General features: G+C 36.8%; 1 protein-coding gene across 2 annotated transcripts in view; it reads left to right on the forward strand.

Moving 5' to 3' along the window:
- LOC126849195 (zinc finger protein ZIC 4-like) overlaps positions 1 to 11273 on the forward strand; it is a 31690-nt gene extending 20417 nt beyond the window's left edge. Inside the window, exons 2-4 of one of the 2 annotated variants that reach the window (XM_050590820.1) lie at positions 7538 to 7707; positions 8974 to 9179; positions 9352 to 11273. In XM_050590820.1, the coding sequence (XP_050446777.1) occupies positions 7538 to 7707; positions 8974 to 9179; positions 9352 to 9358 (383 nt within the window). In that variant the 3' untranslated portion in view covers positions 9359 to 11273. Of the gene's footprint in view, positions 1 to 7537; positions 7708 to 8973 lie in introns of both variants that reach the window. The other variant, XM_050590819.1, reaches the window with a different exon arrangement.
- Positions 11274 to 16446: the final 5173 nt, after the last annotated feature.

The following is a 16446-nucleotide window of genomic DNA, read 5'->3' on the forward strand; positions in this document are numbered from 1 at the left end:
ACGTCGCTGAATTCCATTGCTGTAAGCCTGCCTAGCGGGGCCTATTTTCGTTTTCCTTTCCAAGAATCTCGGAGCCGTGCCGAAGCATGCGGCCGACGACTGTTTGCACGCTGTTTCCACGAAGAGTGCCACCGCGCAAAAATTGACGAGACTTTCAGTAGCCCTTGAACGAGGAATAAGAGCTAGGCGCGCGTGTACCTTTCGCCCCGATGAGAATCTTTGATCCCTCTTAAGGACCCTCGAACGGCGACGATTGCCATTCCGGCTTGTTCAGTTGGCTTTCAGAGAGATACTCTCCAGATCCGACATTCGCGTGCAAAAAACGTGTAAAAAAATCATATCGTTCGCGAAATTATTTACAAACGCAAATTGATTATGCATTAATTAAATTACATGTCGCGATAAATTTTACGAGAATACTCCTCGCAAATGAGAGTTAAGCATTTATAGAGTAAAGTCAATTAGAAAATACGACGAAACGCGTATCTGCGTCACGAACTAGTTTAACTCGGAGTCGAGTTTCTTCTCTCGTGCTCTCCTTGGGAGCGCACACACACTACCACCTACAGTAGTCTTAATATTTCGCAAGATCTCTAAACCGGGATGGGCGTTCGTCGCTCGCACAAGTTTTACGGGCGGCCGAACGATTTTCAGAGATGCGTAAAACACAGAAACACGTTCCCTACGGTATAGCGAAGATATACAATTACGAGTTAGAGATGGGCGCAAAGAGATACTCCGCACCGTGACAACTATATGCGCACGTGAGTCATTCCGAAAAAATGCCACCTTCCGCGAATAAGTACCGCGCGCTTTGCATGCGAATATCTCTCGGCGTTCAGGGACGTACAGGAGCGCGGGAAAAAAAATTTCGCTTCTCATCGATCGCACAGCGATGTCCATAGATATCGATCGTTATCAATCAATTGATATCGATCCAATTATTCCAAACGAATAGTATCATAAAAATCGTCATCACTTTCGACAATCACTTGAAAGAAATAAGATTTGTAATATAAATATCGAGATAATTAATCACATCGCGTTATCCGATGTAATTAATCTGTCACAATGATAACTCGCGTCGCCCAAAGCTCAGCCCAATAAAAAATGCCGCGAGGAATGCTGTGAGAATTGTACCGATGTCCTCGTTCCGTGGAAGTGATAGGTCGACGGTACCGACCCTGGTAACTCTAGACGGACAACGACATACCGGGCCTCGTGGCGCCCTATCTTTTATGCCAGCAGTTTCTGAAAAATCTTTGAGTTTGATCTTCCTACAAGGGAGACGGAGATGGTCAGATCGTGGAGACTAAGGCGAGAGAGAAGAGAAGGAGAAAGAGAGAGAGAGAGAGAGAAATCGGTTGTCAGCGACAGCAGCACCACGTGCGCGCGCGCTGGACCTGGCGGCGGCGTTTACATAAACACGTATAAATGTCGTGTAAAACCGACGCGACACTAGCCTCCCGCTCCTTCTGGATGCACGCGCGCGTGTTCCTGTCCGTGAGAGGATCCGCAACGGTAGCGGTCCCGGACTCAGATAACGCGCAGGGATATACGGTCCTAAACTGCACCTACGTGCGGGGACACTGGGCTACCGAATTTTCAAGAAGTCACGACAAAACGTTAAGATAGAGAGCGGCTAAAGAGACGCTCGCGCGAAACCGGATCAAGGATGACGACGTTTCTTATTACGTCGCGCCGCAGGCGCAGATACGCCTTGGGCTGCTGGATCGTTCTACATGTTTCGCTGAGTATTTTTTTTTTCCTATAGCGAAGGGGAAGCAAATAATATAAACTTCATCTTTTTTCACATTAAGCATTATCGTTTGCACCGATCCCGAAATTCGAGATACGTAATTAAATCTAGAATGATATAGTAATTTCTTAGGCGGTTCTCAGAGAGATGGAAAAAAAAAAAAAAACCGAGATCCGCCTCTAGTTCCATCACGGCGTTATTTGGGTTAACCGTTATCTTATCCTGACGCGATCTTTGGAGGTAGCAGCAGCCTCGTGCTTTCCAATAGACATCAAAAGGTGGGTATATCATGGAGGCCCGTGGGCCTCCCCGAGGCTCGACCTAGAGCGTTGGCGCGAGCGAAACAGAATGTAGAGACGAAAAGAGAAATAGAAGAGAGAGAGAAGGAGAGAGGGAACGAGCAAACACTCGAATTACCTTGGCAAAGAAACATCTGCCGATGGCGCTCTCCCTTTCAAAGCCAACATGGCAGAATGATCGGCGCATCAACCGGTAGTTACGTTTACCCACGGATCTGCGGTTCTTTTTTTCCTCGCCCGTGCTCTTTTTCCCTCGGCCGACTTATTCTCTCCCTCCCCTTTCTCCTCCCCCCCCCCTTCCCCCGTTATCTGCTCTTTGCGCGCGATCATCTTGGCAAAAACTCCGGTTACGTTCGCAGGACATCTCGAGCTTCCGTCTCTTCTCTCTTTCTCTCTCTTTCTCCTCCTCTCGCGAATAGGCGCTCGTGCGGAAAGAGAAAACCTTCTCGCTAATACAGATCCGGGATCTTGTCCCGTCGTGATTGTAATATCGTGAACGAATCTGTACACAAAATGCAGGTGCTACGTAAACATGCCGCTGGCGGAGAGCTGGTGTCGAGTGACCCGGAATGACAGACGCGATTGGAGAATCGTTGAATATATCGAACGCACGCTGGATTTCGCAATTCTCGGAGATATATCTACGACAGAAAGAGAGAGAGAGAGAGAGAGAGATGATATCTCTCGTTCCATCCGCCATCGTGAACGATGATTAAAGCGCAACGATTGTTTTCATTCTCCCGCGATATCACGTCGCAAATGAAATCACTATCTTCCCGTAGAGCGCGGTTAGAGATTTTAATTCCTCTCGAATATATGTCTATCCCCGATTCATATCACAACGTTTATCACTCTCACTTCGATGACTTTCCAGCGTGAACAAAAAAAAATCACCAATCTCGAATCTGCTCGCGCCGCGGAACGAAAATTGCTCGACGGAATATGAACGGCAACAGAAAAGGACAGTCAGCAGATGAGATTTGCGAAACACGACGTTCCGGACTCGTGTAAAGAGATCCAGATATCTGGTGGTCCTGATCAAGTAGAGATCAAGTAAGATCGAGTCGCAACGATATTGCTGCGACTCTTTCGTATCTCGTTGCTCGATCGCGATAGTTGAAATCGATATACGTATATGTTTGACAGAAGAGAATCTCCGGGGATCTCTCCACTAATGCCGAACGTATAACAAGAAAATTATCCACTTGAGGGGCTCCCAAAAATAGAACGTGGAAGAGGAGGGAGGTCGAAAGGTCGCCGTAAAGGTGAGAAGGATTCGGTTTTCTCGATTCGGCGAGCTTCGCAACAATGTCCGGCGGGCCCCAAGACTGCCCTCTACGAATACAATAGCCGCGAAAATCATTCATTATACGCGGGAGATGCACTATACACAGAGAAGAGAGAGAGAGAGAGAGAGAGACTCAGAGAGAGACGACGAGGGAAGAGGATGAGGCTGCGAGTTCGGGCCCCTGGACAATGGCGTACGCCCATATATCACTCGACCGATTTTTCCGAAAACCGGTGTTCAATGAGTTTTTCCTCGAAGATGCGGAGAAGAAAAGCCGAAATTCTATACTTCGGTTTTGCGACGCTCTTTTGCCTTTTTCGAGCTGATGAACCACTTCCGATCGGATGAGTCTGACTTTTATGGAAATTTGTTGCCTCGTTCGAAAAATTTTCGACGAAAGTACTGTTATTTTAGGTTTTTTAACACACGAAATTTAAAGAATTAGAGAGAAGACCTTTATTTTTTAAGAATAAATCCGTCTATTTTAAAATCAGGAAATATAATTTTTATAAAAATATTTTCCAGGAAAGGAAACACAAAAAAAAATATTAAAGTAAAAATAATAATACAATATATATATATATATATATATATATATATATATATATATATATATAATAACTGATTTATATAAAATTATATTTCAAATTATGCAATTTCTCTTCTTCTACATTAACATATAAAATAATTACATGATTTTTAAAATGTTTAATTATGTTTATTTATAATTATGAAGTCCTGCAACAAATGTTTAGAAACGAGACATCCATTGCAAAATATAGTGATGTAAATAATCCGTCCTAAATATCTCGATCAAATTATTTGTCGCGTTATATATACCTAAAACTTTATTTACAATTAGATACGCAGGACATTATTCAACTTTTAAAATATACATTTCTGTTTTACAATTCAATCGTAAGTATCTTTTGTATGGCAATACTATATCCCGATATATGAAATACTATCTGAAATGTAGTGTCTAAATTTAACACATCCACGCGATGTCGGATGTGTTACCTACACGCGCGGATCCGCGCGTGTATCGCTCGTCGATTTCAGCCCCGCGCGTAGCCAAAACGATTATAATAACTATTTTATCCGGCGCGGATCTGGGCCATTGTGCCTCCCCATTCTGAAAGTCATAACAGTCTGTGCCTACACTACGCTCCTCGGGAACTGCCTCGATAGTTCCCCTTTGCCTGTGCTATATCACGGCGTTGTAACCTGGTGCACCATGAATTTCAAGTCTGGCGCAGGTATGCGTGTCCGGGGATGCGAACCCGACACACAATCGGATTTCTCCGCATCTACACATTTCGCGCGGTACGTACGTATATATATATATATATATATATATATATATATATATATATATATATATCTCGGGCCACGCAAATTCGTATTGTGACCGTGCACGTAGATGCGTGTGCGTAACGACACGCATACACGAATGATTATCTTTCAAGCATACGTCTACATGCACAACACTTGTGTATTTTCCTATACAGGCTGTCTAGAAAGACCGAATGAGAACTTTCATGACCGATTCCTCGTCTCTTCTTCTCTCAGAGACAAATTCAGATGTCTCCTAATTATCTCGAATCAAAACTGTGTATCTGTGCATAATTTATTTAAATGTCATTAGTTAAAGTTTTGCCTGTACTTGATTCTGCATCAATCGAAGAATACGAATAATTTCGCGAAGGCCGTCCGCCTTCAACTGCCTGCTAATTTGGAAACTATTGTTTTGACATATTAATCAAAAGATAATCGATTCCAGAGATTGTTCGAAGGATCGGCTATTGAAATTGAAGATATAAAGCATCTTTGGGACACCCTATATTCAACCGATCGTCGTCCCGCGCTGACGCTGTGTGCGTGACGTATCGCGGCGGTAGCACACATTGACCGCCGGCAATATTTCATGGCATATTGTTGCCATCTGCACACGCACCCCGCGCGCACGACAGAATGCAACGACGTAGGAGAGACGTGCGCGCGCGCTTTTATTTATCCGCTATTTATTTGCCAACGCGCGCGCTACCGAAGGTCTCCCCGGCCCTGCCGGGGACAGATTTGAAAAGTTATTAATCGTCCTGTTTTGGAAAGGAGTGCTTCTCGCCCTCCACTCCCCTCCTCCACCTCCCCTCCTCCCTTCTCCCTAGAGGAGGTTTCTTTTCACGCGGACTGTTGGCTAACCAGACGATGGCGCATTGGCCGCGACGATGCAAACGTGCCCCTTTCTTCGTTCGGCACGAGAGGGTTCCTCTCGAGGAGGTGTGAATCGATGGGTGGAGACCGGCCACAAAAAGTCGAGGGCAATTCTTTTGTAAAACAGGGATCTAGATTGAGACACGCGAATATATATATCGGCCGCTGTCATTCGCTGCGAATCGTAAAATTGCCGCAAATATTCTAATTGTTCAATATATTATATAATATATTATAGATACAATATAGTATAGAGTTCAACAGAAAATAATTCTTACTTTCAAATACAAAAAAAAAGTAATTTTTTTTTTCTTTTTTGACATGTGATTTCCGTTTTGAAATTGTTCTATCATGTCCCGATATTGAGAAACTTTTTTTTTTTTGTTGAACTTGCGCTCCAAATAATTTGCCATCTTTTTTATATGCTTATAAATATTCACATCGTGGCAAATATTTTGCATATCGTTAAGCATATCTCGATGATTTCCATGGTGCAAACGCATTTTGCAATCGAGATAAGCAAAATGTCGTAAAATCCGAGAATCGAGATGTTTCCTCTCCTTAACGAATACGGAAAGGAAAATGAAACCGAGTTACAGCAGAGTAGTTTGAGATAACAGGTGACACCGTGCGTGAAAACCGTTATCTCTCTCTCTCTCTCTCTTCACGGCTTCATAAATATTTAAGACACCTACTTATGATGCGTGCCGTCGAACGATTTGAATATAATCTGTATGATATATGCGTATCATGATATACATGTCACTCTTGTCTTCATAATCTTATCACACATATTTTTCACACGTAAGGCGAGTGATATAATATCGTTATGCATATAAAATAATAAGTTTAGAAACACAAGATTGCCAATCGCGACAATCAGACAATCCATTATATATTCGCAATCTCATAAAATTGAATAAAATGACAGCTCTTTGAAAAAGAATTCATTTTTATTAACAATAAATAATTATTTATTCTTTTTAAAGGCAAAAAAAGATATATGATAAAATAGAAATAGAAATACAAAATAATCAAAAAGTTATTAATTTCTAATACTGATCATGATCCAGTAATATTATTTTGTCGAAATATTTTGAGCAGAAAAAAGAAGGCCTTACGTCATCAGCTTTTCCATTTCAAACTCCGAGATATTGTATACAGATTCAACTCTGCTCTCAGAATTATTCCCCTTAACGCTCATCTCGGTTTTATGCGTTTCGGTAACACATATTCCCAATTCGAGCCGTGACTCGTCCAAGGACGAGAGCATAAAAAAGAAAGAGAGAGAATGAGACCGGTCGCCATTTTTCCCATAAAAAATCCGCCAAGTTCGCGCTTCCTGTTCGCGCGTCTCCGCTCTTCTCGAGAGAGCGCCAGAAGGAAGAAGCTCCGGAAGAGGGAGTAGAATGCGGGGGTGCGGACCGACACGGTAAAATATATTCCAGTCAACTTCCGTTGGAAATAAATAAGAGTCACGCCACCGCGCGCGCGCGCGCGGGGTCTCGTTGCGCCCCGACTACGGCGGCCATTCGTGTGCAAGGGACCTTATCTCTCGATATCTCTCTCTTCTTCTCTTCGCATGGCCTAAGCCAAGAGAAGCCATCGAAAGGAATTGCGCCGCGCCACTCATCAAGATACACTATTATCAAGATGAGGTTCTCCGTCTATGGTGTAACGCGCGCGCTTGCGTAATTACTATCCTTTAATTACTGACACCTACGTAATCATGCGAATTGACTTCTCTCTATTCCAATTCATCACACTCGTAACACATCTGAGATTAGCACCTTGACGTTACTTTTAATTATTCTCTCGGGTATTCTTATAAATTAATTTCAATCTAATTTATTTATCGGATCCTTCTCGATTTTATATTTTATGTTTATAGCAGCAACCTCTTGCTCCGCTTGCTATGCGTTATATTTAATTGAAACATTATTTGAATCTGTATTGTTGCGTTTTTTTTTTTTTCAGGTGAGAAACCCTTTAAATGCGAATTCCCCGGCTGCGAAAGGAGGTTTGCGAACAGCAGCGATCGAAAGAAACATAGTCACGTTCACACATCGGACAAACCTTATATTTGTCGACAGCCGAGCTGCGATAAATCCTATACTCATCCAAGTTCGCTACGCAAACACATGAAGGTATATCATCATATATTAGTATAATCATACACATATGTAGATGCTCACTCATGTCGATGAGGATATGCTTGAAATTCAATATTTACGCATTCTAATTGCCTGTGTTTCGCAAATGATATACGCACGTTCGAAAATTTTACTTGACGTATACATTATAAATTTCCTCAATATTTTTTTAAGACAATTTTTTTATTTATATAAGACTTATATAAGATATCAAACTATGGGGAAGGGGAAGGAAGAGTAGAAGCTTCCAAATCACGTCGCTATAAGTTTCTATAATTATAATAGATAGATAATTTAATATTGATTTACGCAAAACATTCTGTAAAAATAGATTTTTTAAGCGAACCAACTGATAAGAAGGATAGCAAAATATGCGCGCTTCCGGTTAGTGTAATTTGTATTAGTGTTATTTTGAGACTGTCTATCGCTAATCCAGTATCCAATCTCATCAGTGTAGAGAGAAAAAAGCCGGTCGGAATATTATAATAATACATATGTTTATTTCCACTTCACGCTTTTTATGCCTCGCTTTATGATACGTAATACGTACTTGTAGTACGGATCGTATATCTTTTCTTTAGGCATCATATTTTGAAATATATTATATCGAGATTCACGCAACAGAACAAAAGAAATATATAATCATGAGTCAAAATGAACAATGTATTCATTTAGTATAATTTAATATAAATAAATACAATGCCATAAAATTGTTTTAATTATAAAATACTTTATAGGAAAACTGATTTAAAGACCAATTTTCGAGATATATGCGTGATATGTTACTTTTGACGGAGCGATTTTAGTACTCCACACAGTTTCGCAGACGTGATTCGGGGAAGACGGTCGTTGAGATTTGCTCACTGAATTATGAAGGAAGGACCAAAAGAGATGGAAGCGAATCCTTGATCCCTGTTACTTTCGTCTTGGCTTTAATGGTCGAGTCAAGATGCTGCTCTCCTCGCTGATCTCCTCATGATCCCTGCCTCGATATCCCAATGATCGATTTCAGCGTTACAAGCTTTTGCGAAACACAGTGTATATAAATAAATAAATAAATATATATATATATATATATATATGTGTGTGGGGGATAAATATATATATAAAAATATGTGGGAGATAAATTATATATATATATGTATATATAAAATTGCGAAATAAATCTTTCTTTGTCAGATAGATAATAATTTATAGAAAAAAAATTTATTTCGCAATTTCTAATACAAAATACTGTTTACATCGTTTTTCTCCATGCAGATACATGGTGTGACGATGAGCGAAGGAAAGATGGGAATGTATGAGAGCGAGGGCGAGGAAAGCAGCAGCAGCGTCTGTAGCGTATCGGTAACGGATCATACAGAATCGCCTCAACCACCTTCGGTCGCCCCAACGACGACGTCGACTAACCCACCACCACCGCCTACGAATCATCCGTCGAGTCGCGGAACAACGGAGTTGGAATGGTACGTATGTCAACCGCCGACGGTCGGGCCTCAACCAGGACCCTTACCAGGTCCACCACCCCCACATCATCTTGGACATCATTTCAATCAGCTAATACATCCTCAAGCAGCTGCGTATTAACTGAATGAATAAATGTCAACATAGTCAATAGTAAAATAGTAAAAAAATTAGTAGGTAGAGCAACAAGCAGTGTTAGCATCACGAGGCAAGCCCAACGGGAGAGTGCTTGTTTCTCAAACTGTTGGTTGGTTGAATTATCGGAAGAGCCTAGATTCGAGTTCCGCATATTATGGTATCACGCACACCGAAACTTTTGCTCGCCCATGAACAAAGTTTAAGCGAAGTGGATTTCGGCAAATCTGGAGATGTGCTGGATTGGCTGTGTGTATCGTTCCGTTTTTGTATGACGATGAACTGCGCTTTCAGTTCGAATGACGCACGAATGTTTAGTTAAGAAAATGGATAAACTATAGTAAAAGAAAGGATATCTAGGCGAGCAAAGGAATATCAGAGCGCTCAGTAAGAGTGCTTGCTGATAATTGAGAGGTGTTAAACTCGTATTTTCCTCGCTCGTCAAGATCCATAATGAAGTTTTTCTAAAATCCGTTCCTCTTTTCTTCCCATATCTCTCACTGCGAGATAATGATATGAAACAAAATGCCTTGCTGAAAATGAAGACGATTTTACGAAAAAAAATTCAAATGACAATCATCAAAGTCGAAAATAGTCTTTCGAAAAAAATTCAAGTTCTCGACAAATAAAGAAAAAAAGGATAATCAAAATGGGCCCAATTTATATCAATCAAACATGATTCAATTTTAAGCTTATGATGAATATAACAAAATAATATAAATCTATAAATTAAAAATGTTTAATTCTCATTTTTTTATAAAAAATTCTCAATCTCTCGTTATTATCATTACTTTTTACGATTACAAATGTCATTACTTTGATACTGAAAATAATTTCGATTTAAAAATAATTTTGAATCAAAAGAAGTTTATATATCAAAATTTAATTCAACAGAGAAATCTGTAATATTTCTTGTAATAAAATTGAAAGAATAATTTTTTTTTCTAACAAACATATTTTAATTTGTAATAACTTCCACACAAAATAGCAAAAAAATAGCCTGAAGCAATTTTTTTGTTTAGCCAATCAAAAATTTTAATTTGAACCGTATTTTGTTTTTGTAAAATTGAGCCCAAAAATATTATTCTTTCTTCGAGTCTGATCATATATGATACATATATGATCAATATGATGCATCAATGTAGCCTAATTGATCTTATAAAAAAGCTTACAGATGTTTAAGATACATCGAGTAAAATATATTTAAAGCATCTTTCTAAGTATTTTTGATTGATCAAGTTCTACAACTATTTAATAATTCATGAATTAAAAAAATGTTATTAGCGTATTTTATTAATCCATATTATTGAACACGAATAGTTGCATTAAAAAAGAAAATTATTTATTTTGATATATTTTGCAAAGAAAAAAACTCATAATTTCTCGCTTCTTACATCATAATATAACATTAATAAAAGGGACCAGAAGCATCAAAAAATAATCTTTAAATGTACTTTGTTTTGAGAGACATAATCTGTTTGTCTTGCTTGCATTTTTTAAAACTATTTATATTTGAAATAAAATGTGAATTCGGGCATTGTAGAGGCAGAGAAAGAGAGAGAGAGAGAGAACGAAAAACCTGGATGTGGAAAATGCAAACAAAGAAACAGATCTATAATATTATATAATCAGTACAATTATATTCTACATGAAGTACTTTCGAGATTTAAGGCACTTTTATTTTTTAGATAAAATTAATATATTGGTTTTCTTCTAATAAAAAAAAAAAAATTAAAACGATTCTTCTTAACATTTCGCGTATAAAGATATTAAAATCATAATCAAAAAATAAACAATTTACAATATTTAATATTTTATATATAATAGATTTGTGTATATATCTTCGCAAAATATATTATAAAATATATATAATTTAAATTAACAGTGTATTAATTAAAACTATTATTAAAAAAATAGGTGCTTGTGCAGAATTAAATCCAACACAAAACAAAAATAAACATGCATATAAATAGATAGATAATTAAATACACATAAAAAAATTCCGATAATATTTTGTATATATTGTGATTTATATTCTAACAAGAAATATTTCTCTAAATTATTTCATTTATATTAATATATGTAAATATATATAATATTATTAATTAAGAACATTTTAATATGATATATATTAGTAACGTATTTCATATATAGAAATCACATGAAATAATCACAAAGTATTTTAATAATTTGTATGCGTAACGTAAATTGTCAAGAAGAATTAATTAATGTCAAAAAAACCATAAATTTTCATTCTAAAAATGAAAATAATCTTGAAAAATTTTGAAAACCTTAAAATGAAAATAACATTAAAATTTCGAAAGAAGAATAATATGCTGACCATAAAAGATATCCAATTCGAAACAATATGTATGTATATATGATTATATGATTATTATACAACTATAATATATATTCATATTATTTTTATTAAAAAATTATAGATTTTAGAAAAAAAAATGTTTGAACAAAAGTTATAAGGCTTCAAATGATGCATCAAATAATATAGTATTATTTTGATTTCGAGTCACTTTGTGGAACTCGTGTGACAGTTAACTTGAATTTTTTTAGAATAAAAACTGTGTTATTTTTTACGATTTATTCGATCTAAGACATTTTCAAGGTAGCTTGATTAAACTCGTTAAGAAATTTTTTTTTATAAACTATCGTATTTACGGTATTGCTGACATTAGATGATCCAAGATATGCCAGTGAAGAAACTGTTTAGAAATATTCATAATTTTATACATTCGAACAAAAATAGTGAAGCAAGGCATTTTGAAAATTTAATTCTTCCGATATAAAATAATTGTTCAAATATAGACATATAAAAATATACGCGTCACGCTCGTGCCTCAATTTATTAATCGCCAAGTAATAGCGCAAGTCACATAATCTCATCTGTTCATTTATGAACCAACGATCCCTCACACGCGCTTATCATATTACTCGAATCTAGCGATAGACTACGATCATAATATTAGCGAAAAAACAAGAAAGATTGATTAATTATGCTTTATTTTTAAGTGCAAAAAAATGTCTATTATACGAAGATAAAGAATATGCTATTAAATCTTGTACATATATAAAATTAAAAATGTAAACATACGCGGATTATGATGGAGTAAGTGTTCAATGTAAGATACTTATAGGATTTATTATGTGTGATATTCTGGATATTCAGAAGAGCCTAAAAAAAGTTGTTAAATTAACCAAATCCGTTCAACTAATCACCATTTTTTTAATTGAAATGTTTAAATATTTAAGACAAATACGATATATCAAATTTAACATGATGTATATTTGACTTAAATACTTAATTCAATTTAAAAAAATAGTAATTAATTGAATGGATTTAGTCAAGTTAACAACTATTTTTCTCAGTGTAGATAAGTGAGAGTGTGTAGCATTCTTGTAATAATTATTATTTCCGTCGTGTACATGCTTATTATGTCGATAGCGGAAAAAAAATATCAGTCATCAGCACGAATGGTTGTATCATATTATATTTGTTTTGCAAAAGATCTCCAAACTATATATATATATATATATATATATATATATATATATATATTATATATTATATACAAGACAAATATATTTAAATGTATAAAGAGTCTTACTTATTTCAAGTGTGATAAATCCTACATTATGCGCCTACTCTCTTTAAAAATGTAACGCAATAGACATTTTCGACAATTTCACTGTATCTTTTAAAATTATAACAATTAATATTTTTGCAATTAGCATCTATATGTGTCAAAATTATTTGTATATTATATCGACAGCTGAGCCTCGTGCTTTAAGAAAGATTTCACTAAATTATGAAATATGATTGAAGAGACGCGTATTGCAGAGACGATAAATAAATTTCTTTGATGAAAATAAATAAAAATTTTTACATTCGATTTAATACATACACCTTTCCTTCTTTACCTCGTTCTCCTCTCTATATAATACGAATAATGACGGACGGAGATCTCGGCTCCAAGATTTCTAGGTAAGATTATAACAATCGTTTCTTCAGTGAATTATAGATATATTATAGTGGATACAAGGTTCTTATTAAACTGGCCTCCCCGAACTTAAGGAAATATCTCGTGGGGCGTATTGAATGGATAAAAAAGTAAGCAAGAAAGGGGAGACATATATACGAACTGGAAAGAGTTCGGTTCGCATGGCGCCACAATGTGTCTAGGCACCTATCTATCTACGGGAGAAAGAAAGAGAGAGAGAGAGAGAGATAAAAAAAATGGAGAAGAGATAGCATCGGCATCGGGACGACTACGGCGTTTTATTGCTCGATAAGCAGATGAATTCATCAGATAATTCCCAGTCTCGATGCGGATGATTTTATTAGCCGAACAGTACGATACCCCGGAATTTTTCGGATCGAGAATTGAGATGACACGCGGGCTCTAGGCAAGATCACCGGAGATATGATGATACCGATAGAGATGAGGCCAGGTGTCTCCGCGTGAATTTGTATGATCGATGATTTTTGGATATGCTAATCTTTGGATATGCTAATCGTAATGGATAGAGTGAGCGGGGAAAAGAGAAGAGGGAGGAAGGAATATTCATTTTTTCCGAACGCGAATTGACGAGTATTCGTGACGGATAAAGATTCGCTATCAAGACGGATAAAAGAGAACAAAGGATAGGTCAAAGGCGACAAAGCAAGAGGGGGTGGATGCAAAAAATAATAATTCCATCGTCAGGTACACGCGCTTTTGTCTCGTGCGTTGCTGTCGTCCTCCTCCTTCTCCTCCTTCGCCTTTTTCTCCCCTTCACAAAGGCGAGATTCATATTAAAAAGGCACGGCCCGTATAATTAATGTCCGACGGTCACGAAAGAACGCGGAGCCGATGCCCAGAACACCAATGTATACATATCCCGATTTACAAAGAAACACGCATTTTTGTAGCACGTATATACGCCTGTCACGTAAGCGCGTATGCGTACAGACGCGTCGCGTGCCGCAACGCACGTGCGTATGAAGGCGTGCGACCGCGGAAAACGCTTCAATTAAATTTGTGAATTAATGGCCGAATAATTATCCGCCCTCCTTTCTTCTCGCAATACCACAGAATACGCTATATGATTCTTTTTTCTAAACATTTCGTATAATATAATTGTAAATAGTAAAAAAAGGAATATGTTTTTTATACGAATCTGTGTGCAAAATCCTTATACTTATAGACCAGATTTAACGACTTTATATCTGAGGAGATTGTATCGCAATTTTATCATTGCAAATATGCAAATCTGTTTCCAAGTTTTAATCGTGTTATGACTTGCCATTAGGTTTTTAAAAACGCAGCGCGGACAGAGTACGCGCTGGCTCTGGTGTTATAAATTAAATCTTTATCGATTATGTCTCACAGTTAAAAGCGTGAAAATCGGTTAAGCGAGAAGGAATCGCAGCTCGTGGACACCATCACCGACGTACTTCCGCGGAAGCGGCGTAAAACGATGTAAGAGGATTAACAAGCTCAGCCGATTGGCTCCTATTACCGCTCCTGTCCAGGGTTGTAAATCCTCCGTAAAGCCGTTGATAAATCATCGCGTTAACGATAGTTCCGCGAGTACGCGAGCTTACAGAAAGTTCAACGACGAATCGAAATTTAAATCCAAGCCGCGCGACAATAATCGATAAATGCGATTCAAGTCTCACGTTACTGGTCGAGGGATTAATCAAAATTCCTAATTTAAAAAAAACAATTTTTATAAAAACAATTTCAATCGATCGATACCGATAGTAACTACGATAAATTTTTCGCCAAAAGAAAATTTCTATGATGTTCGACCGGTTTTAACTGGCTTGGCAAAATATAAATTCTACGTAATACCAATAATAAATCACTGTAATATCATGCACATACAATAGCGCAAGTTATTTTAAGCTGTAAGAAAAAACGAGTTTGAAATTTTTATCATTTTATTCTACCAAACGATTAATCCTTTATCTGCAAAATTCTAATTCGTTGATTGATAAAATAAAAATTTTTAGCGTTTAGATTATATCATATCTTGTGCAATTGTTGAAGACATTTAAAAAAATTATATTGATACGAGATATAAATAATTTGACAAATTATATAGGCAATTTATACATATACGATTTATAAAGTTTCTTTTAATTTCTTTTTATTCTTGCAACATTTAACACGGAGTTGCATTGTATGCATTTGCAACGGTTTTTACGCATTTTAAATAGATTACACGCTAGTGTAATAAATACCAAGACTATCAAAGATAACCAACATCTGATAATCATTAATTAGCGGCAGCTCGTTATTAATCTTAAGTTTTCCTCGCTTTATCCGGTCTGACCGACGCATAATGATTTATTAACACGTCGTCTCTATTAATAAGTTCTCAAGCATCGGATACCGTATATGCATACATGAAATTCTTGTTAATTATTATTTGGATAATATCCATGCATCCGTATAAAAAAAATTATAAAAAAACTGTTCTAAATTTTTATATTTTATAGATTGTATTTAAATATAAAGCTTAATATATTTCATCAGTATTAAAATTTTTATTTGAAACAGCTGTCAAAAAAAAAAAAAAATATATATATATATAAAGTTTCAACTTTCAAAATATCATAATCTTCGTTAGTTGATGAACAATTTGAGAAAATGATCGAAGAGAAGACACCATCATGATTATAATACAGTATGAAATCTTTATTCATTGCCATACTTGTTTCCCTCACTTTTCTTTTTTTTGCTGAATTGAATGTATTCTGATTTCACCGATTAAGAAAGTGATAAAAATGGCGTAAGAAAGAGGATAGAATAAATAGATTCAAAATATAATAACGCGCGTTGTCTATTTCTCTACAAAAATTATAAAAATCATCATATCAGTGTTTACACGCGTGTTAATTTGAAAAGCGTTTATCTAGCAAATGTTAAGGTATACATCCAGTTATATATCCAGTGTACGCAGAACAGCTATACGTGGGCGTGTACGTGTGCTGGTATGATCTACGGAGGTTATTACAACGAGGCACGACGCGAGATGTTCACTGGCAATACCACATCGAGGGCTTCTCTCTACTCTTTGGCCCCTGCCACGATATAACATCCCAGTCCCAACGTCGTCGTCGTACCGAAG

The sequence above is a fragment of the Cataglyphis hispanica genome, chromosome 4, assembly GCF_021464435.1.
Source record: "Cataglyphis hispanica isolate Lineage 1 chromosome 4, ULB_Chis1_1.0, whole genome shotgun sequence".
Classification (NCBI taxonomy): Eukaryota; Metazoa; Arthropoda; class Insecta; order Hymenoptera; family Formicidae; genus Cataglyphis; species Cataglyphis hispanica.